The sequence below is a fragment of the Amblyomma maculatum genome, chromosome 1 (assembly GCF_055883805.1).
Source record: "Amblyomma maculatum isolate TAMU_Amacu chromosome 1, ASM5588380v1, whole genome shotgun sequence".
In the NCBI taxonomy this organism is placed as follows: Eukaryota; Metazoa; Arthropoda; class Arachnida; order Ixodida; family Ixodidae; genus Amblyomma; species Amblyomma maculatum.
Window position 1 is genome coordinate 171,780,989 of NC_139344.1, and position 23,820 is coordinate 171,804,808.

At 45.1% G+C, this 23,820-nt stretch overlaps 1 protein-coding gene, 1 long non-coding RNA gene and 1 pseudogene across 5 annotated transcripts in view; 1 reads left to right on the forward strand and 2 right to left on the reverse strand.

Annotated features, from left to right (window-relative positions):
* Nucleotides 1-2,892: 2,892 nt before the first annotated feature.
* Nucleotides 2,893-7,105, reverse strand: LOC146204886 (uncharacterized; annotated as a pseudogene).
* LOC146204887 (uncharacterized) lies at nt 3,587-5,191 on the reverse strand. Its single transcript, XR_014704075.1, has 2 exons — nt 4,970-5,191; nt 3,587-3,727 (listed from the first exon to the last, which is right to left on the reverse strand). It is a non-coding gene; the product is annotated as an uncharacterized LOC146204887 (long non-coding RNA).
* A 3,175-nt stretch (nt 7,106-10,280) lies between the features above and the next one.
* The window catches only part of LOC146204888 (leukotriene A-4 hydrolase), a 72,174-nt gene continuing 58,634 nt past the window's right edge, over nt 10,281-23,820 (forward strand). For 3 of the 4 annotated variants that reach the window (XM_084589589.1, XM_084589593.1, XM_084589591.1), the window contains exons 1-8: nt 14,275-14,575; nt 14,649-14,803; nt 17,264-17,369; nt 17,426-17,494; nt 17,571-17,672; nt 17,749-17,801; nt 17,870-17,942; nt 18,570-18,710. In XM_084589589.1, coding sequence (XP_084445715.1) covers nt 14,408-14,575; nt 14,649-14,803; nt 17,264-17,369; nt 17,426-17,494; nt 17,571-17,672; nt 17,749-17,801; nt 17,870-17,942; nt 18,570-18,710 — 867 coding nt within the window. In that variant the 5' untranslated portion in view covers nt 14,275-14,407. Of the gene's footprint in view, nt 10,396-14,274; nt 14,576-14,648; nt 14,804-17,263; nt 17,370-17,425; nt 17,495-17,570; nt 17,673-17,748; nt 17,802-17,869; nt 17,943-18,569; nt 18,711-23,820 lie in introns of those variants that run through there. The other variant, XM_084589590.1, reaches the window with a different exon arrangement.

The following is a 23,820-nucleotide window of genomic DNA, read 5'->3' on the forward strand; positions in this document are numbered from 1 at the left end:
AAAAATGCAGCTAAGAAATTCTGGCAACATCTGAATTCCCTTAGTAATAAGACTAGCCTAGAGCAGAGGTCTATTGTTACAGATCAAGGTATTCGGCTAGAAAGGTAAAAGGCAATAGAGCATATACGACTAACGATGTCAGAAAAGTTTAAAGAACAAAGAAATGTCGTAGGTGCCTTAGTAGAGGACGATAGACCGGTTAGTGCAAATGTTCCAATTGGACAAAGAGAGTGGGAAAGGGCTGAGAAGCAGCCCTTTCCCACTCAGTAGCACATCAGGAGGCCCAGATGGTATTCCTATTAGGTTATTAAAGATGTTGGGCCCAAAGTCTAAGGAAACGTTAAGAGAGGTGGTGAGCCAAATGTTAATGGATGGCAAAGTTCCTGATAAATGGAGACTAAGTAGAATGAGCATGATATATAAGGGAAAGGGGGACAAAGCTGACATAGGCAACTACCGTCCCATAACAGTAACATCAGTGGTCTACAGGGTGGTGATGCAGATTATGAAGGACAGACTGCAGGCATGGGTAGAGAGCAAGGGGGTGCTGGGAGAGCTGCAGAATGGCTTCCGGAAACAAAGGAGGTTAGAGGACAATCTGTTCTCATTGACACAGTGTATCGAGGTAGCAGAAAAGGAACACAGACCCCTATGGCTAGCTTTTCTACAGGTTTTCCCTCTGAATTTAATCCTAGCGCCAGCGGAAATAATCTGAGCGCCGACTGATATAATCTAAGTGCCATGCAATATAATTCGAGTGCCAAGTATTTAATCATAGCGCCAGCATATTTAATCCAAGCGCCAACTCGAATAATGTCCGCGCCAACCACTTTAATCCGAGTGCCAACGCAATTAATACAAGCGCCAGCGAATTTAATCCGGGTGCCAACCAATTTAATCCACATGTGGAAAATCAATGTGGTGAAGGGCTCCAAAGCACAAAACATGAATTCGAAAAATAAATAGTAATTGAGATCACATTCCAGACCATGCGACGAGTAAGCGTCCCATCTGCATGCGCTATTTCGCTTTGTTCTTATATTTTTGCAACAACCAAGAACCATATGTGCAGCTGAAAAAAAAAAAAAAAAAAGCGGTTTGTGACACGTCTCATGCAGCTTTTAGCTCAGACGCATGGCAAGTGAATAAATATACCTGTCAGCTTCTAATTGTTTGGTTAAGCACTGCTTATCATGGGTTGTCTTATGCACTGAATCTGCATGCTGATGGCAAGTGCGGTCTTCACACAACAGCCGGCTGTTTTTAGAAATTGCAACTGGTGCAGAAATGTATTTGGGTTTCTAATCATGATTTAACACCACTAGCAGAAAAGGATCAGCGTAACACACAGTTGGTTTCGGCGTGAAGACTTAGAGTAACGCTACCACGGAAAGAGAGAGCGCGCCCCTGCTTTCAGTCTGGCCGCGACACGGCAGAGTGAATGATACTATGTACAGCGGAGCTTACAACTGAGACCAGGAACAGCTACTGGCTTCGCACTATGGTCACCTTAGCAGGCGTAGGTTGCCAACAAACTATAAGCACATACAAGCGCAGAAGTAGCCGACTGAAATGCAATTTTATTTTCTAGGAGACATTAGGCAGGTCTAAGTATAACTCAGAACGTTTTACATATCGTCTTCATGCAAAGCTGCCCGTATAAAAGAAAAGTTATGGCGGTCAAAAGCAGCACACTCTACCCTTTGTATTTGCTGCATAGAGTGTCAGGCAGCGTCTAGCAACAAACTGCGCCAATGTATAGTGCCTAGAATATACTATATGGTCCTTTTTAGTCATTCCGGGAGGAGTGATTAGTGATTAGCACCAGGTCTCTCCGCTCGCTGAGGAAAGCTTTGACTTCCGACTTGAACTTCGAAGACTTCCTCTATGGGGTTGAAAAATGGACTACAGGTTTTCCCTCTGAATTTAATCCTAGCGCCAGCGGAAATAATCTGAGCGTCGACTGATATAATCTAAGCGCCATGCAATATAATTCGAGTGCCAAGTATTTAATCATAGCGCCAGCATATTTAATCCAAGTGCCAACTCGAATAATGCCCGCGCCAACCAATTTAATCCGAGTGTCAACGCAATTAATACAAGCGCCAGCGAATTTAATCCGGGTGCCAACCAATTTAACCCACATGAGGAAAATGAATGTGGTGGAGGGCTCCAAAGCACAAAACATGAATTTCAGAAATAAATAATAATTGAGATCACATTCCAGACCATGCGACGAGTAAGCGTCACATCTGCATGCACTATTTCGCTTTGTTCTTATATTTTTGCAACAACCAAGAACCATATGTGCAGCTGAAAAAAAAAAAAAAAAAGCGGTTTGTGACACGCCTCTTGCAGCTTTTAGCTTAGACGCATGGCAAGTGAATAAATATACCTGTCATTTTCTAATTGTTTGGTTAAGCACTGCTTATTATGGTTTGTCTTATGCACTGAATCTGCATGCTGATGGCAAGTGCGGTGTTCACACAACAGCCGGGTGTTCTTAGAAATTGCAATCGGTGCAGAAATGTATTTGGGTTTCTAATCATGATTTAACACCACTAGCAGAAAAGGATCAGTGTAACACACAGTTGGTTTCGGCGTGAAGACAGAGTAACGCTACCACGGATAGAGAGAGCGCGCCCCTGCTTTCAGTCTGGCGCGACACGTTAGAGTGAATGAAACTATGTACAGCGGAGCTTACAACCGAGGCCAGGAATAACTACTGGCTTCTCACTATGGTCACCTTAGCAGCAGTACTTAATTTGCCTCGACGGCAATCCTAGCAGCGTAGGTTGCCAACAAACTATAAGCACGTACAAGCACAGAAGTAGCCGACTGAAATGCAATTTTATTCTCTATTATGCAGGTCTAAGTATAACTCAGAACGCTTTACATATCGTCTTCATGCAAAGCTGCCCGTATAAAAGAAAAGTTATGGCTGTCAAAAGCAGCACACTCTGCCCTTTGTATTTGCTGCATAGAGTGTCGGGCAGCGTCGAGCAACAAACTGCGCCGATGGTCCTTTTTAGTCATTCCGAGAGGAGTGATTAGCACCAGGTCTTTCCGCTCGCTGAGGAAAGCTTTGACTTCCGACTTGAACTTCGAAAAGACTTCCTCTATAGGGTTGAAAAATGGACTGTAAGGAGGCAGCCGCTTGATCGAGTGCGTCTGACTGGCCAGGCTTGCCTGTTCCGCACGGCTGTGAGCTGGAGCGTTGTCAAAAATAAAAACCGCTCCATAACCAGGTTCTTCACTTTCGACACGGGCTGATATGTCGCTCAAAAATTCATTGAAAACGACCCAGTGAACATTGTCTATGGCCGTCCAATGAATGAAACCATTCCCAGGTGAAAATTTTATGCTGGTTTCCTGCTGGAACCAGTAGCTGCTGGGACCAGTAGCTGGTGGGACCAGCAGCCACTGGAACCAGCGGCTATTGGAACCATTGGCTGCTAGGTTTCAACCGAGGGCTGCATATAGTCAGAATTTGGTGGATTGGTTCTCTGGGGGCTTGTCAGCCTACGAGAATTTGGTGCAGCAACTGCCTTGGACTGCACAAAGAAAATAATGGCAACAGCAGAGGTTTCAGTCATGACTCATAGTTTAATTTTATTTTCCATGCCCATATAAATTCTGCAATCTGCATGGACACATTTTCCCTTCGAGACTGTGGTACTGCAGCAGGTGTGCTCCAGCTCCAACTCAGATGGTGCCATGAAGGTAGCTGCATGAAAAAAAAAAAAAAAAAAAAAACAGACCAGAAAAATATGCTACCAAAACCATGCTACTGCACATAAAATATGAATAATGGAAATTGAAAGCATCTACCCAAGAACCACATATTTGGTGCAAATCCACATGAGAACTGGTCAACTGTGATGCAAACCACGTTTAGAGAAAATTTTCAATGAGCAGTGCTTCTACTAATGTGTGGATGGCTAGCTTTTGCATGTGCCTGTGCAGACTGCACCAATGCCCACACGCACCCATGGTGTTTCATTCATTCAACCATGAGAACGCCACTCCTAGGAAAGTGTCTGCATTGCTTTAGGCAGATGCAACGTAACAACTGGTGTGGTATGACCAGAAAGGTTAGATGAAATGAGGGGCTCGTTATGATACAATTTAAAGGATCAAACAGTCTAGAAGTCCAAGGTAAACATTGGGGATAATTTTTCTTTTTAGGTTTGTTGTCAATGTTGACAAGAATGAGTGTTAAGATGATTTAGGGAGAAAGAATATTAAAACGAAAAGTGGAAGGAAAAACAATGCCGCTTTTCATGCAATATTATTTCTCCCTAAATCATCATAAGACTCATTCTTGTTAATAAAAACAAACCTAAACAAAAAATTATCCCCAACGTTTACATTGGACTCGTAGACTGTTCGCTCCTTTAAATTAAATCAGAAAGGTTAGAGGTATACCCATTGCTAGCCAGACATGACTGTTTAGCGGCATATTCTTTTAACCTTGTTTGGTATGCCACTCGTCATACACCCATACCCTGCAAATGGATTGGCATGGAAAGACAGTCAAGTTAGTCTATTTCCAACGAACCGTATCGAATGTGTGTTAACTTGCACAGTGTGTTAACTTCCAATTAGACGTTCTTTGAATCCTTGGCTGTTCACCATTGTTCGTACAAAGCGAAAAACAATCGGGCGACAAAGATATTTTACTTGCCGAAAATAACACCAATACTTCGGCAAAATGATATGGCCTATTTTAAACTAGGGACGACAAAATTACCAGCTCACTTACTAGTCAATTACTAGTCAAGCGGCTCTCATCACTGCCGAACTGCGCTGGCAGGTGCGCGCTTGAGTCACTGTTCCCGCTTGCTTCACTGTTCTTTTCCTCTGTGCCTATAATAAGCTCCCGCAAATCCACTAGACGTTACACAACGCAAGGACTTAAAAAAAAAAAAAAAAAAAAAAGAGATGTGAGAGGCACTTTTTTACTTACCAAACACACGCAGGTCCTAGGCCTTGCAGATGTCACATCACATTTCTCAGCCTTGACAGAAGTTGTCACACCACCTTGACCGGTTCAAACTTACGTAGATGTTTCAGATAAAATGCCTTAAATAATTCATACTGACGACGACGTTTAAATATTGTAAAAAGCACAAAATACTCCTGCATTCGCAAACACGAGCCGGCACAGAACAGCTCACTACGTAAATGTCTAAACTTCGGAACGGCTTCTTTTGGCTTGTTGAGTATCAACCGGAGACTGGTTACGATAGTGTCGTAAGCGCTGAAAATGCACGTTTGTCAAACGTTACGAAAAAATACTCCTTAAATATTTCAAATTGTGCTAATATTACTATTTGTATACCATCTTACACGTAATTGTATTCGCTCTGCTCTGATCGTTGCACCAGATCGTTCGAAGGCGCGTCGTCTGCTACGCTAGCAGATGATGAAGGTGACAGCAGTAACAGCCTCGTGCATTACGCCGTGATGAACAAATTCGTAAAGATCAGATAACATTTTTTGCATCTTTGTTGTTTGCAATAGCTCATAGCGGTATAACACTGCGGCTACCGGCCGAAAAAAAAAAAAAAAGCAAAGCTTCTTTAAAAAGGTGTCTTTCGCAGCTACGGTGATATTTTGATCACGGAGCAGAAACATGGTGTAAAAACGGGTATATACTTTCCGTGCTACGTTTTTGTAGAATGAATGAGCTCGTGATAGGGGAATGCAACAAGTTCTCACGTGCGTAAATGAACTCCATTACATGCGTTTGTAAACTTGGGTGGATTACTTGCTGGTTCCAGTAGCATTCCAGGAGGGAACCAGCAAAATTCTAAAACCAGCAACGAAAACCAGCAAGCACCCTGCTGGAACCAGCAAAGCCAGCAGGTTGCCTGCTGAGACCAGCAGGCGCCCACTGCTGGAACCAGCACAGCCAGCAAGTCGCCTGCTTTGACCAGTGGAAAACCAGCAAGCACCCTGCTGGAACCAGTACAACCAGCAAAAATCCAGCAGGCTACCTGCTGGTTCCAGCACAAACCAGCAGCTTCCAGCAAGAAACCAGCAGAAAATTTCCACCTGGGTTTGCGGACGTGCAGGCGAGAATGTTAAGTTTTGCTCCTTTGGTGCCAGTCGTCGTCTGCACCGCAGGCTGTCCCTTCACTGCAAGGCCGAAGCTCCTTCAACACCATATGCTATAGTTGGTCTCATCGATGTAAAACCTGCACAAGCGAGGTCCTTCACACTGCAACCATTGCACGTATGTTTTGCGGCTGCGTTTCACGTCGTCTCTGTTGCGGTCAATCGGCCTCTTAGTCATCAACTTCATAGCGTAACCGTGCGAATCCTGTAGGCGATCAGTGCTACTTGTGCTGATGGCGATTCCCAGCAATTCTTCTTCCACTGCTCGCTTTATTTGCTTTAGCGTGAAAGCAGGGTTGTTATCCACAATATTCTTTAGAGCCGTTACTACCTCATTTCCGAATTTCTTCCACGTTCCGCCTTTCTTCCATTTCTATCGCTCGTTGCAATGGATCTCGCCGTCTTTAAATTGATGCCCAGCGTGTCTGCCAATTTTTTCACATCTCCTCCACGCCTCGACACTTTGAGAATTCTGGCCTTGTCATGCTCGGAGACTTTGCTGTTCTTTCTTTTTGGTGCACCTGGAGGCTTGAACGGCGGTCCCCGTTTTCGGTGCCCGATTAGGATGTCAGGGCACTGCTCGTCAGCTTCCATGGAAGAAAATAACGCGCGTTAAAGTTCATGCAAAATTAATGAAAACACGCAGACTACCACCTGCCTATAATATACGAGTACGAACCACCGCCGACCGGCTCTACTCCGTCGTGCAAATGCAGACGACAACGCGGCACACACAACGGAGGCGCGATAATTGCCGCCTGCTTTGAAATCTCTTGTGTTCTGCGTTTCTAGCAGTTTTTGTTTTATGCTCTTGAGAAAACATTTCCATTTCTTGCAAAAGAAAGTACACCTATTTCTAATAGTGAATTCACATGTCTGTGCTTTCATCCATTCTCCTAGCATAGCGCAAAAACAGACGACAATTCGGCACCGAGTAAACGGAGGCGGAAAACTTGCCGTCTGCTTCGGACCTTTTTGGCATTGGCTGTGTAATGTTTGGCTGATGAAATTACATATATATAAATTAGATACGGTTGATTAAAACATTTTTTAATTGTGTGATAAAATAATTGTGTTTCATCGAAGACATTTTAATTCTGTATATATTCTGTAATCAGCAGTGCGCACATTTGTGGGATAAATTGTCCTCTTGGAATATAGAGCCAGTAAGCCACAGCTCTGGTACCCTTCAGTATTTCAGTGCCGAAATTGTGCGTTTGTCATAATATTGACGAAAGTCATCCCATAAGCTAACGCTTCGCTTACTCGTCGCATAGTCTGGAATGTGATCTCAATTTCCATTTATTTCTGGAATTCATGTTTCATGCTTTGGAGCCCTCCACCACATTCATTTTTGACATGTGGATTAAATTGGTTGGCACCCGGATTAAATTCGCTGGCGCTTGTATTAATTGCGTTGGCACTCGGATTAAATTGGTTGGCGCGAACATTATTCGAGTTGGCGCTTGGATTAAATATGCTGGCGCTATGATTAAATGCTTGGTATTCGAATTAAATTACATGGCGCTTAGATTATATCAGTATGCGCTCAGATTATTTCCGCTGGCGCTAGGATTAAATTCATAGGGAAAACCTGTAGATATCAAAGGAGCCTATGACAGTGTACTTCAAGAAGACTTATGGAGTATTCTGGATGTGTTAGGTGTGGAAAGCGGAGTAACCAATCTTTTAAAAGATATTTATAAGGATAACCAGGTGCTAATAAAATGGGAAAAAAAGGTGCCTGTAGAGGTAAAGAAGGGGCTTAGACAAGGATGTCCCCTGTCACCTTTGTTGTTCATGCTGTACCTGCAAGGATTAGAGGCTAAACTAGAGGGGAGTGGACTCGGCTTCAACCTTTCTTTATTCAAGAAAGGAGAATTTATCCCACAGTCATAACCAGGACTAATGTATGCAGATGATATAGTACTGATGGCTGACAACAGGGTAGATTTGCAGGAGTTGATGGATATCTGCGGTCCAGAGGGAGATAAGTTAGGTCTGCAGTTTAGCAAGGAAAAATCGGCAGTCATGATTTTTAATGATAATGAGGCCGGCAAACATAGAATACAGGAGGACATGCTGGAAGTAGTGGATAGGTACAAGTATCTTGGGGTGTGGATAAATACTGGAGCTGAATATACCTAACGGAGCATGAAAAATATGTGGCAGCTAAGGGAAGTAGAAACGCAGCCGTCATGAAAAACAGAGCGCTGTGGAATTACAATAGGTATGATGTGGTGCGAGGGATTTGGAAAGGGGTGATGGTTCCTAGTCTGACTTTTGCCAATGCAGTCCTGTGATCAGAGGTCCGAGCACGGTTGGAAATTAAGCAGCGCGGGGTGGGTAGGCTTGCTTTGGGAGCTCATGGGAATACGCCAAACCAGGGTGTGCAGGGCCTGGGATGGTCTTCTTTTGAGAGCAGGGAAGCTGGCAGCAAGATAGCGTTTGAGCAACGATTGAGAAAAATGGGAGAAAAGCGGTGGGCTAGGAAAGTCTTCAGCTACCTCTACATGAGGAATGTTGACACAAGATGGAGAAGGCGGACAAGAAAATTGGCAAGCAAATATTTGGACAGCAGTAGGGGGACCAGCCAGGAATTATCAGTTAAGAAAAAGGTTAGGAAACCGAGAGGGGTCTGTGGAAAACAGGGATGGAGACTAAATCAGCATTAGAAATGTACCGAACTTTCAAGCAGGAAATAGCCAAAGGAAACATTTATGATAATTCTAGGGGCAGCCCATTGTTGTTCGAGGCTAGGACAGGAGTATTGCGGACTAACGGTGCGTTCCAATACCCCCTCGTAGACGTCTACTTAGACGGCTACGCGAGCAGCCGCCATCTTGGGATGCGTTCCAATTCTCGCGAAGCAGTCTCGCGAAGACGGCTTCGCCAAGTCAACATCGATGCAGACTACTTTGCTGTCTAAACATGGCGGACAGAGCGCGTTTCGCGCTGAGCGAGTCGTGCGTGCGGTTGTTGCAGTAGCTGTACGGTGGTCGTGCTCTTTGCGAACGCCGGAGTATGCATATGAACGATCTTTCAAACGTGAGTTGTTACGTCAATGTATGCGCTAGCTAGAGGCTAATTCAGCTGTCTTTATGGTCGTGAGATATAGCACTGCAGATTCTTTTACCGCGCTAAGAGGAAAGTGTGTGTTGGATGCTGTTGGTCTTCCTTTTTTTAACTTGACGACGAGTTTATTCAGTCTGCTTCAGTCTTGATGTTATCGACGAACTCGTCGCACTTCGCCGGGAGTCAGGACGGCTGCTGTACGGCGTACGTGTGTGTTTCTACCTTGCTGTAGTAGCCGTGGCAAACTCTTCCGCCGATTTTCAGTTAATCTCAGAAGAACGAACTCGCCTGACGATGCCGACTTGTTGCGCATTGATTTTTTTGTGCCTGTACATTATTAAAACAAGTTGTTGTCTTTGGTTTCCTCGTCTAGTGACTACAGACAACAGGTGTAACAGCAGTTTTTCGTTTGCTGTAGCCGGTTATCACCTTTCGTCCGTAATCGCCTCAAGTTTACAGTATTTTGCATGTTTTCATTCTTACAGCTGTATGAATGAGACATCTGAGAAGCATGTACACTTCAGCATCAGTATAATAAAAAAGGAAAAACGGACTAACGTTATCTTCCGTTAATTCGTGAGCATGCTCATTGCGTGAGAAGTCGGTCTGCTACAAGTTAATAGTCCATCTACATTGTGGCGATTACACATGTAATACTGTTGCTGCAAAAAATCGGCGAACCGATAAAAACGTGATTTTTACCTGTATTGTCGTAAATCTTTAAAGAAAACAGCGTTATAATAGTTATAAAAACTTTTTAGTTCAACCTTTATGCCGCGAGGTGACGCTAGGCGTAAACAGGTAGACGCGTTCCAATACGCGAACCTGTAGACGTCTACGTAGACGTCTACGAAGCAGTCTTGCTAGACGTCTAAGAATTGGAACGCACCCTAAGACTGCTAACGTACCGAGTCAAGCACCAAGAGATAGGGTGCGTTCCAATACCCCCTTGTAGACGTCTACTTAGACGGCTACGCGAGCAGCCGCCATCTTGGGACGCGTTCCAATTCTCGCGAAGCAGTCTCGCGAAGACGGCTTCGCCGAAGTCAACATCGATGCAGACTACTTTGCTGTCTAAACATGGCGGACAGAGCGCGGTTCGCGCTGAGCGAGTCGTGCGTGCGGTGATTGCAGTAGCTGTACGGTGGTCGTGCTCTTTGCGAACGCCAGACTATGCATATGAACGATCTTTCAAACGTGAGTTGTTACGTCAATGTATGCGCTAGCTAGAGGCTAATTTAGCTGTCTTTATGGTCGTGAGATTCATAGCACTGCAGATTCTTGTACCGCGCTCTGAGAGGAAAGCGTGCGTTGGATGCTGTTTGTCTTCTTTTTTAACTTGACGACGAGTTTCTTCCGTCTTGATGTTATCGACGAACTCGTCGCTTTCTGGGCACCTCGCCGGGAGTCAGGACGGCTGCTGTACGGCGCACGTGTGTGTTTCTATCTTGCTGTAGTAACCGTGTCAAACTCTTCCGCGGATTTTCAGTTAATCTGGGAAGAACGGACTCGCCTGACGATGCCGACTTGTTGCGCATTGTTTTTTTTTTTTTTTGTGCCTGTACGTTATTAAAACGAGTTGTCTTTGGTTTCCTCGTCTAGTGACTACGGACAACAGGTGTAACGGCATGAATTTTTTCGTTTGCTGTAGCCGGTTATTACCTTTCGTCTGTAATCCCCTCAAGTTTACAGTATTTAGCATGTTTTCATTATTACAGCTGTGTGAATGAGACATCTGAGAAGCATGTAGACTTCAGCATCAGTAATAAAAAAGGAAAAACGGACTAACGTTCTCTTCCGTCAATTCGTGAGCGGGCTCATTGCGTGAGAAGTCGGTCTGCTACAAGTTAACCTAGTAATAGTCTGTCTATGTTGTGGCGATTACACATGTAATATTGTTGCTGCAAAAAATTGGCAAACCGTTAAAAACGTGATTTTCACCTGTATTGCCGTAAATCTTAAAAGAAAACAGCATTATAATAATTATTCAAACGTTTTAGTTCAACCTTTATGCCGCGAGGTGACGCCAGGCGTAGGCAGGTAGACGAGAAGCGTTCCAATACGCGACCCTGAAGACGTCTACGCAGACGTCTACGAAGCAGTCTTGCTAGACGTCTAAGAATTGGAACGCACCCATAGACACGCTGGCAGGGTGTGTGGGGAGGATGAGGAAACGCCTGAACATAATTTCCTGTAAAGGGCTCCGCCCTATAGTTCAAGGCAATGGGCCAGATTTAGCCAAAGCATTGGGGTTTAAGGATAATGAAGGGAAAATAGACTTTAAAAGGGTAGAAATAACCAAACGAAGGTTAGCTGATTGGTGGCTGAAAGGAAGGCAAGAATAGGTCCACACTATATATTACTATTCACGGCTAGGCGGCCTGTGGCGCCGCCGCCCGATTCAAAGGGTTCAGCCTTATTCATTCATCCATCGCAGCAGACGGCGCCGTTCCCGTCTCGCCGTCTGGCCGTCTCTCCAAGCAGGGTTGCCAGATTTGGCTACTTTACGCCAAATTGGCTACTTTCTGAGCCGCCTGGCGACAAAAATTTTGGGTTGGCTACTTGGCTACTTTCTGGCTACTTTGAAAAATTTTCGCCTATTCCAACGAGCCCGTTTGCGCGCTGTTCAGGATGCTGGTTGGTTCATAGGAAGGGAAAGGCGCAGTATCTGTCACACTTGCTCTGTGGACACCTGAACCGCGCCGTAAGGGAAGGGATGAAGGTGGGAGTGAAAGTGGATAGAGAGAAAGGGGGGCCGTAGTGGAGGGCTACGGAGTAATTTCGACCACCTGGGGATCTTTAACGTGCGCTGACATCGCACAGCACACGGACGCCACTTCGTTTCGCCTCCATCGAAATGCAGCCGCCGAGGCCGGGATTGTTCAGGATGCTCATTTTTATAGATAGACAGATAGCAAATAACGGTAGCGCTGCAATACAACCAACTGTGCATGGTAACGGCTGTCCCCATCCAGTTTCAAAGGGGACGCTCTTAACATCCATCCAATAAAACCCCTTGATAATTTGAAAGTAGCGACACTCTCCCCCGCGCCGCGCTTTCCTCCTCAATTCTCCTAGCGCGGGGCGGCTGCGAGCTCTGCGCACGACACGCTTTTTCTACCTGGTGCCCGCCGGCCGGCCGCAGCAGTCAGTGAAGCGCGCGTTTTTGGTCCAAGTCTGCGCTCCAGGATCTAGTACTGCCTCTGACTTTGTCCGTTTGTTTTTTGTTTTTTTTTGTTGTTTTTTTAGCGTGAACTCTGTCACCGCGGTAAAACTTCGCAAAACGAGAAAACGACCCAGGCTGGTGCTTTGAACTTTAAGATCAGAGAAAGTCAAAGCGGCTGCTTAGTCAATTTCGCTTTCTTTTTTTTTTCGCAAAACGAGAAAACGACCCAGGCTGGTGCTTTGAACTTTAAGATCAGAGAAAGTCAAAGCGGCCGCTTAGTCTATTTCGCTACTTTCAAGCTATCTTGGCTAAGCATAGTATATGTCACGTAATAAACCTTTAGTTTGGATCATTGGTAAATATACACTTACTTTGACCAACTACGGGCCAAATTAAATGATATTTAGTAAACCGCACTTGAAACCCAAATTTGCACTGCAGCATCGAGTCATATACCGTTGGAAAGCTTAGGCCAAGTGTAATGACACTGTGGTAGTTAGCGATCCTCATTAATCTGCGTTAAATATTTATTTTGTATAAAACCTAACTTTGAGCTAGACGATCAAGTCATACCATTGAAAAGCTTAGGATGAATCTAAATGCTCTGAATTAGCGATCCATATTAGCGTTAGTGAGCTATATGCAATCAAAACCGTATACCTTTCATATACCGAGTCATAGACCTTTCGAAATCTTAGGTTGAATGCAAATGAGTTGTGCTAGTTATCGAGCCGAATTAATTAGTGTTAATTATTTAACTGCACTTAAAGCCAAATTTTGCATTACAGATGGCCAACAAAGGGCAAGTGTAAACGCATTATGCTAGCTAGCCAAACTTAGATAAAGATCACAACAGAGCTAACACACTAACTAGGCTTACCACGAACTGCTTCGAAATGTTTTTCTTTGCCCGTGCATATTTGCGTGCAGTAGGTCTTATTTAGCGAGCACCCGCTGACAATAAATTAGTCATGAGTGCATCTTCCGTCCATGGGTTTGTCGCATCAGTGTGAAAGTGGCTTTTGCACTCTAGTTTGTTCAGTGAATAAAACAGTTGCGCACTTTCAATGCGATCAAGCAGCGCGGACAACCATTCATTGACCGCAATTCGCCGAACATTATTGGGCACTGGTGTCAAGAAAGCTTACGAATATACTTGGTATACCTATGAAAGAATGATTTCTATATCTCTAGGCAAGGTAAACGCCTCCCGATAATGTAATATTATACTTGAGAAACCGAAGGTTCCCGTCCAACGCCTAGTAGTCATGATCAAAAAGAAGTGTGTGTAAACATGTGAACACCCCCTGCACATTGGCCGTATCCTTGATAATCCCAAACCATGATTGAGAAGGTCAACTCAACTATTTACGGCAGGCCTGAACATCGCACCTGAGTGGTTGCAGTTTCGTTTCGTCGTGTTCTCCTTTTGTAGTCATTGTTTGAGACGTCCAACTCCACTAACATTTTATACTTACATTTTCGTGGACATAATTTTATGCATTTTATACTGTTTCTATAATCATCACAGAGAAGTTTCTGATAACATGTGTGTTTATCTGGTCAGTTTAGTTTTATGTCTGTTTATATAATATCGCAATATTATATAATGTTTATATAATACGCAGCCAGTTTTTTTTTTTTCGGAAAACTTTTCTATGGGATTTAGTTGCTATAAGACGCAACTGGCATTTGTTTCTTCACGAGCGTTGGAATAAAACGACTATTAAACGAATGTTTTTGGTTGTCTTTTTGCAGTGAGCGCTCTATTTACTGCCCCATGCATGGCCCCATGGTACCCATGGCTCCTTTTTGGCTACTTTTTATTGCTCTTCCTCTGGTTGGCTACTTTCTGGCTACTTTTTCCATTTTTGTGGCGACTTTTCGTTTTTTGGACCTGGCAACCCTGTCTCCAAGCCGGTCTTTCTGTGGTGGGTTGATCGCGGTGGAGGTTGGGCGTGTTACGTGTAACCGTGTTACTACTGAGCTCGCGCACAGGTTTCAGTGTAGGAAATTCTTAGAGTTTTAACTCATAAGTACAGAATGGCTGGTCCGCGACTGACAGAGAATGACCCACACTCTTATGCAAGGCCGGACCATTGCCTAGTCACTGGTATTCACCTTGATGTCCAGGTCGATTTCAAGCGCAAAATAATTGCCGGCTTTGCAGAAATAGTGTGCGAAAAGCGGTCAGAGCACTGCAGCTGCCTGGTGAGTAAGGTTGCGCGACTAGCAATACAGCACGACTATCAGTAGCACTTACTCGCATCTGACCGCTTCGCAGGTTTTGGACACGCAAGACCTTACAATTAAAGGCGTCGCGCAAGGCCGAGGGGGCCCGAAGTTAGATTTTTCTTTGGGTGAGCCTGACCCGACATTCGGCTCCAAGCTGGAAGTGCAACTGGGGCCCAAGCAGTTTGCCGACGACAACTGCACGAAGTGAGTCGCCTAGTGATGCAGAGTGCTTTGGTATGACACTTGTAGTGAATAGGTTGCATGTGCGGCGGAATCCGTTGCTTGAATCAAATTTGATGATGGCCTGCGTTAAGGTTAATGACTTCTGTGTTAAGGTAGAAGAGACAAAATTGGCAATAACCGGATTGGTCCAACCAGGTGCAGCTAATGAGCTCTCACAGGGCTTTATGGCATGTTTTTCAGCGTAGAAGTAAAGAAAATAAAAGCACTGTATCAACGAAACGTTTGGCTCAAATTTGGTGCCATTCTGTGTTCAAGCAAAACTGGAAATGGAATTCAGGGATATCAACCATGCCCCGCCGGGGCGGTGCAGTGGTAAGACGCCCGACCACTGGGCCGGAGCACCCGGGTTCGAACCCGACCTCGGCAGCTGAGTTTCGATGGAGGCGAAACGAAGAGGCTTCCGTGTGCTGTGCGATGTCAGCGCACGCTAAAGATTCCCAGGTGGTCGAAATTACTCCGTAGCCCTCCACTACGGCTCCTCTTTCTCTCTTTCCACTTTCACTTCCACCTTCCTCCCTTCCCTTACGGTGCGGTTCAGGTGTCCAAAGCAACAAGTGTGACAGATACTGCGCCTTTTCCTTCCTATGAACCAATTATTCATCATCAGCCTGATTATACCCACTGCAGGGCGAAGGCCTCTCCCATATTGCTCCACTTAACCCGGTTCTGTGCTAGCTGCATCCACTTGACCCTTGCGAACTTCTTAATCTCATCCGCCCACCTAACTTTCTGCCGCCCCCTGCTACGCTTTCCTTCCTTTGGAATCCAGTTTGTTACCCTCAGCGACCATCGGTTATCCTCTCTTCGCACTACATGTCCTGCCCATGTCCATTTCTTCTTCTTAATTTCCACTAGAATGTCGGTAACTTGAGTTATTTCTCTGACCCACTCTGCACGCTTTCTATCTCTTAATGTTACCCCTACCATTTTTCGTTCCATAGCCCTCTGGGTTGTCCTCAACTTAAGTAGAACTCTCTTGGTTAGCCTCCACGTTTCAGTCCCATAGGTGAGTACAGGCAAGATGCAACTGTTGTATATTTTCCTCTTGAGCGATACCGGTAAGCTGCTAGTCATAATCTGCGAGTGCTTGCCAAATGCGCTCCATCCCAATCGTATTCTTCTTGTTATTTCCTTTTCGTGGTCCGGATCTGCGGTTACTACCTGTCCTAGGTAGACATATTCGCCTACTACTTCCAGTATTTCGCTACCTAATGTAAACTGCTGTTCCTTCCCGAGGCTGTTGAACATTACCTTAGTCTTCTGCATATTGATTTTCAAGCCTACCTTTCTACTTTTCCTGTCTAGGTCATCAATCATTATTTGCAGTTCATCCCCCGAGTTGCTTAGCAAGGCAATGTCATCAGCAAATCGCAGATTACTGAGGTATTCTCCATCTACCCTTATTCCTAACTGCTCCCATTCCAAGTCTCTGAATACTTCCTCTAAACAAGCTGTGAATAGTACTGGGGAGATTGTGTCTCCTTGCCTAACACCTTTCTTTATGGGAATTTTGTTACTTTCTTTATGCAGAACTATGGTTGCTGTGCAGCCACTATATATATCTTCCAGCACTTTCACGTACGGCTCGTCTACCCCCTGATTTCGCAATGCCTGCATCACCGCCGAGGTTTCAACTGAGTCAAATGCTTTTTCGTAATCAATGAATGCTATGTATAAGGGCTGGTTATATTCCGAGCATTTTTCTATCACCTGATTGATGGTATGAATATGATCGATAGTAGAGTACCGTTTCCGAAACCCTGCTTGATCCTTTGCTTGATTGCAGTCTAAGGTGCCTGCAACCCTCTCATTAATACTATAGAAGTCATCTATGTTACCTGCTATATACTTATTGACAAGGAAACCTACTCCTAGTTGTCGCCTCTCTGGTAAGCCTCGATAACACAGTACGTGCCCATCCTTCAGTACAGTATATGCCTCATTCGGCCTCCTAACCTCACTAAGCCCTATGACATCCCATTTCATGCCCTCTAGTTCCTCTAACAGCACTGCTAAGCTAGCTTCACTAGCTAGGGTTCTAGCATTAAATGTTGCCAGGGTCAGTTTCCAATGGCGGCCTGTCCAGCGGAGCCAGCAGAACCAATTATTATTATTATTATTATTATTATTATTATTATTACTATCAACCAGGTAACTGAACTCTCTAAAAGGAAAAGAGCATTTAAAAGTAAAAATGAAAGGTATTAGGGCATGATAGTTAAAATTCAAGCAATATGGACACACAAACTAAATATCACTGGGGCTAACTTTAGGCCCCAAATGATTTGTCCGTAACCCTCAAGTTCTCTAGAGAGCATTGCATGCCAATTTGCAAGCTTTTTTTGACAGCAGTGCTAATCCAATTTCTTGCAGTACCAACCGTTTTATTTTGCGCTTTGATGCCCCGAGTTAAATTTTCAGAATTTGTGTGGAGTATGAGACGTCACCTTCTTCAAGTGCTCTGCAGTGGCTCAAACCTGAACAGACTGCTGGCAAAAGGCATCCGTATCTGTATAGCCACTGTGAGGTATGCAGTTAGTGGTGCCATTCTGGAGTTGCATCCACATTCCTATCTTTTTGCAGCCCATTCACTGTAGAGCAATGCTACCATGCCAAGACACTCCAAGTGTGAAGATGCCTTACACAGCTTCAGTGAGTGCAGAAAAGATTGCAAAGTTTGAAGCATCCAACGTTGCTGCCTGCTGACATTGCACTATTTCGTTGTCAGGTCCGAGCACCGAAAGAGTTGACAGTCCTGATGAGTGCAATTCCTGAAGGGTGTGAGGAGTGTGGTGATGGTGCAACAATGGTGACCAAGTTTGTTCAAAAGGTATGATTATGCTTTGTTCAGAGTTTGCGGAGTGTGCATGGTAGCTCACCAGTGATGACACACAACTTCTAAACAGGTTCCTGTGCCTGCCTACCTGATTGCCATTGCAGTCGGTGCTGTTGAAAGCCGGTAAGTGGGAATGAAATGGACACTGTTGAAAGACAGAGCTGACAGGAAAGTTGCATTGCCTCTTGCAGGAAGCTGGGCCCTCGATGCACTGTGTGGGCCGAAAAGGAGCAAGTGGACTTGGCAGTGATTGATTTTGAAGATGTAAGAATTATCCCCGAGTTGCTGTTGCTCAGTTTTACTACTATTTTAATTGTTCTTCAGTTGTCTTCAGGTGTCAGTGTTTCTATGGAATTTTTTCCCAGTGATTATCGGGCATACCAGAAGTGGCACAGAAAAAACGTTTTGTCCAAGCTTTATCGGCAACCTGCAATGAAGTTTCCTGAGTTGATCGCCGTGCCGTAAAACATATCCTAGCAAGAAGATCAAGTACTTTTAAGTCACCTTCGTAGAACATTTTCACGCCACCTCCATGAGCTTAGAGATCAGATTGCACGCTCTGTCAAAGCTTTGCATGGCTTGTGTCAGATAACTAGGCTACATCCAGAGCGCCTGGGCAAGGACGTTATCTGTCACACGCGTATCTATATTGCTGCTGAATATGTTCGGTCGTTTATCGTGAACCAAGCGGCTAATAGCAGCATTTTTGAGGCACGCTGCGGGACAATTGCAGCACCATCTATGCAGTGCAAGGTTCCCTATGTTACAACAGTGGTTTTGGGTGCTCTACTGATGCTGGTTCTTTCTGTAAGTAAGACCAGTTTCAAGTGAGATGAACAATGAAGGAACTTTGATGCTGAAACCCTGCTTCCTGGGTCCTGTTTTTTACAGACTGAACAGATGCTGTGCACAGCAGAGTCCCTGGTAGGCCCTTACCTGTGGGGCATCTATGGCCTCCTGGTCTTGCCACCCTCATTTCCCTATGGTGGGATGGAGAACCCTTGCCTCACCTTTGCCACCCCCTCACTGCTGGTTAGCATTAGCTACCATTTATGCTGAATAAGAGTTTCACTAGTTAGTATCATAATTAATCAACTTATTGAAGGGTACATATACATTACATCAATATTGGAAAGGTGAAACTTGAGCAAATTCCATGATAGTTGCTTGTGTATTTGTTCTGTGACTAAGTATTTTGCTCATATATTGCTATTTTCTTTTTTTTTTTCAGGTTACTTGTATTACTGTTTACAGATTTGCATTTTAAAATTATGAGAGGCAACCTGGTATGGCCAGTGCATGTGGATTGTACATCAAGGCAAATGGCATTTTTTATGTACCCAATACAGACACCGTTTGGATATTTGATGATGCTGAAGAAATTGCCATGACTTTAGCGATAATTAGTACAGCGATGCTATTTTGTAAGTGGGAAATGTGTGAAAGCAAACTCAATAAGCTTTGGTCAAAGATGGATATTTCGACACTCCATATTTTAAGCCGCACTGTCGACTAAAAAGATTTAAAAAGCGAGCTTACTTTTGAAGTTGATACTACTCTTAACTTTTGCTATATAAACTTTCCTCTTAAAATCAAATTAAAAGTTTGAATAGATTTAGGTTATTAAATGTGTAATCGTTAGACTCTATAACATACATAATGTCCGCCTTTCTGTACTACTTAGCTGCACAGACCACACCGAATTACCTTAGTGTTTAAAATACATATCTGTAAACTGTAAAAATAATCACCCAGTAATATATTCTCAGCATCTTTTTTTTCTTCTTTCTATTTTACTGTATTCAAGCACATCGTAAACACACTTCTTTAAAAGAATACATAATACAAAGTTTGGGAGGTTGGGTTCATTGCACACAGTAATATATAACTAACTTGTAATTCAGCCATAAAATAGTGGGTGAGTTCATTATGCAAATGCATTCATTGTTAAAGTAAATGCTACATTTTATACTGCAGTCATAGTGTCATTTTGTTTTAATTACAGCATTGCTCGAACGAAGTTGCAAAGCTGCAACTGCAAGCGTGACCCATCGCCATTCCCAGCATTCCTTGCTGTTTGTGTTTATGATAGCTGTCTTCCCGAGTTTGGAAGAGCAACTGAGATTAGACTGTAGAATAATGCATTTGTCAGCTGTGCTTGCCTGTGTTATGTACAAGAAGTAGAAACAGCCATAGAGATAAGTGGATTGTTGGCCGAGTTGGTTGGACATTATGTTAAAACAGCGCTATAAACACGGACAGATAGGAAGACTTATCTATCCTATCTGTCTGTCTATCTATCTATCCTATCTGTCTGTGTTTCTAGCGCTGTTTTAACATAAAGCCATAAAGCTTTGCATTGGCAAAAGTTAGTACAACGTGCCAAGCTGCGTTGCTGCCATTTGCCAGAAAGACCAATAGACAGGTTGCTCTTCCCACCTTCTTTTGTAGATGCTAAATTTTACACTTAACTCTACTGGCTGAACTTCCAGTGTGGGTGGCAGGCTAACGTGCATGATGGTTTTCTATTACTACTGCACAAACCAAGCAAGTGCTAAGGCTAGATGCATCACTGATGAAACTAAAAGCTGCCTGTTGACAAAATTTGTACGTTAATAAAGCAGGCTTGCCCATAAAGCTGCAAACAACCATGGGTATTTCATGTATAAGCAATTAAGGGCGTATGGCTGTTAAACTTTTCTTGTGTATAAGAACCTCAGAGTACTTGCCAAAATGCACTTCACCCCAATCTTATTCTTTCAATTCATTCTTGTGGTTTGGTTCTGCAGTCACCGCCTGACCTAAGTTGGCATATTGCCTTACCATTTCTAGTGCCTCTGTACATACCATAAACTGCTGTTGCTTTCTGAAGGCTGTTTAACATTACTTTAGTTTTCTGCATATTAATTTTTAAAGAGTGCACAGAAAACTAAAGTAGTGTACATATACTAGAGCAGCATATTCTAAAATAGGGTTTAGTAGGTACTGTATACTGAAGTAGTGCAAACTAATACCCCTCTCACACAGTAATTTTCAAAGGCGACTGAGTCGATAGCCTTCGAGATCTTCAATCACGATTGAGCTAGAAGGAGTTGTGCCGCTGCTACACAGCAAATCTCGAAGGCTGTTGAAATAGTTCTGGTGTTTGGCACCAAACCTTTGTGGTGCCACTATCATTGCTTTCGGTTTTGCTTAAAGAACTAAAATCTTTCTATAAATGCAAAATAAAATATAACTGTTACCTTTTTTTTTAGCAACTCCACATTTTTAGTTGTTATTAAAGGACAACTTTATTTGTTTGTTTTAAACGCGTTGACGTTCATATGGCAGTGCTTTTCATTGTGTTTGCTTTTCTCGGCAGTGCAGGTTACAGTGGTAGAGAATACAAAAATAATGTGCCTTAAAAAAAGAGTGATGCTATTGTGAAACAGGTATTGGGCTCTGATATGTTCAGCGCCTGATGCTGAAGAGAACGACGACAAGCATGTTCAACGCGCGTGACGGTCAGGAAAGAAAACGACAACGAAGCTCGCTTTGACGCTCGTATGTGTGCTGACACAAGTCTCACGACTGATCGCAGAGCGTTCCATTGACTGTTGACGACGTATCGCCCTGTTCAAGGTCTTCTACAACAAGTGGTGGAGGTGCGGGATAATCCCCTCAACCTGGAGCTTCGCAGCCGAGCTTTGCCTACCACTTCTGCGATGCCTGAGACCGCCAGCCAACCGCCAACCCCGTCGCCTGTCATCTGTCCCGGTGCAGCGCGACAGCGCGACCCAGCCATCTTCAGTGGCACCGATGACACGGATGTAGAAGACTGGTTGGCGTCGTATGAATGCGTAAGTGCGTACAAGTGGGACGACACCGTGAAGCTCACAAACGTCATTTTCTATTTGAGCGACGTTGCCAATCTATGGTTTCGCTACCATGAGATTGACATTTCTACCTGGACGGCTCTCAAGACCAGCCTGACCGAAGTGTTTAGCCGTCCCGCTATACGTAAGCTTCGCGCCGAGCAACGCTTGCAAAGTCGGGCACAACAAACCGTCGAAAACTTCACCAGTTTCATAGAAGATGTCGTAGACCTCTGCAAGCGCGTAAACCCTACCATGAGCGACGCCGAGAAGATCGGACAAATTATGCAAGGCATTGACGATGACGCCTTCCAGATGCTCGTCGCCAAAAACCCCCAAACTGTGTCCGACGTTATCAGCTTCTGCCAAAGCTTCGATGAGCTGCGCAAGAGGCGGCTTTCCACACGACGTGCAGTCCACTCTTTCCAGCTTGGCTCTTTCCGGGGACGGTGCCAAGGACCAGCAGTTGCTAATTCAGCACATTCAACAGTTTGTTCGTGAGGAAGTCGCACGCCAGCTTTCCTTGTCCACCTTCACTTGCCCGCCGGCACCTGCGCCTGCGCCGCCGCTCACTCCCACTCTTCAGCGTGTTATACAAGAGCAGGTCGCTGAGGTTCTGCCTTCACCTCCTCAGCAGCGGTTGGTGGCAGCTCCTCTCACGTGCGCTGATGTTTTGGTGCGGCCACCACCCCCTGTCGCCCCTGTGTACAGCTGGCCTCCCCTCCTATACGAGCCTCAGGGACGTCAGCAAACTGAGCAACCTACAATCCCCCCTTATCGTTCGGTTCTCCGCCGTCGACCACAGCCACACCCTTCCAACCCCTGGCGCACACAAGACAACCGACCTATTTGCTACGCCTGTGGAGTTGCCGGCCATGTGGCTCGTTTGTGTCGCAATCGTGGCCCTCGTCTCTACGACTATACACGTGCGCCGATGTACAATCTTCCCCCGTCCCCCTCGCCTGTGTTCCCTGAGCCTCCTTCGCAGTCCTCTTCAAGTTACTATCGCCGCTCCCACCGCTCGCCTTCTCCTGGCCGTCGTTTTCATTCTCCGATGCTCCGCCGCCAATCAGCCGTTCACATGGAAAACTAACGGCCGCAGTTCCGGAGGCAAGAACTGCACCATCAGGGACCAACTCAAGACCTGTTCACGTACCAGCCAACATTATTACCATATTCATCGGGGGAGTTCCTGTCGAAGCACTTGTAGACACTGGCGCAGCCGTTTCAGTTCTTAATTACGCTCTCTGTCGCAAACTCAAAAAGGTGATGACGCCGCTTCCTGCAGTTTCTCTTCGCACCGCCAGCGCTCAAGACATTCGACCATTAGCCGCCTGCACCGCCCGCCTTGTCATCGACGACGTTCAATACACAATAGAATTCCTTGTCCTCGCCCGCTCATCACACGACGTCATCCTTGGTTGGGACTTCCTCTCCAATCATAATGCCATAATAGACTGCGCCCGTGCTCAACTTGAGTTATCACCCCTCAGTGACACTTTTTTCGACGCACCCGCTGCTGCTGCCGCTACCTTGCACGTCTCAGAAGACACCGACGTTCCGCCTTTCTCCTCAGTGCTTGTGCCTCTTTATTGTGTTGCTCTTTCCAACGCCACTGTTATCTACGCACCTTCGTTACGATGCGCTGACCAAAAATCCATGTTGCTGCCCCATGCTGTGCTGACAATTTTTCGCAACTCAAGTGCTATTTTTGTTTTTAACCCGTGCCCCTGCCCTACCACTTTACTTCGTGGCCAGTCGCTGTGTAGTGTTGCTTTGCTCGATTCTACGCCCACCTATCCCTTCGGCGATACCACCGCCGGCCTTCACATCAGCGCCATAACGCCTATTCCTGTCGCCATTCCATCATCCCTCGAAGTTTTCCACCGGTCCATCGACGTTGGCCTGATGCCCTTACAACGAGCCCAACTTGTCGCCATCCTACAACGTTTCGCGGCTTCGTTCGACTCCCAGCAACATTCGTTGGGGTGCACAACTACCATTACTCACCGTATTGATACCGGCACCCATTCCCCTTTGCGCCAGTGTCCGTACCGTGTCTCAGCCGCCGAGCGCCGCATTATTGACGAACAGGTGACCGACATGCTCCAGTGCAACGTGATCCAACCGTCGCACAGCCCTTGGGCATCTCCGGTCATCCTGGTCAAGAAAAAAGACGGTTCCATCCGATTCTGTATAGATTACCGCCGACTGAATAAGATCACGCGCAGGGACGTTTATCCTCTCCCTCGTATCGACGACGCCCTTGACTGCCTGCAGGGAGCTGA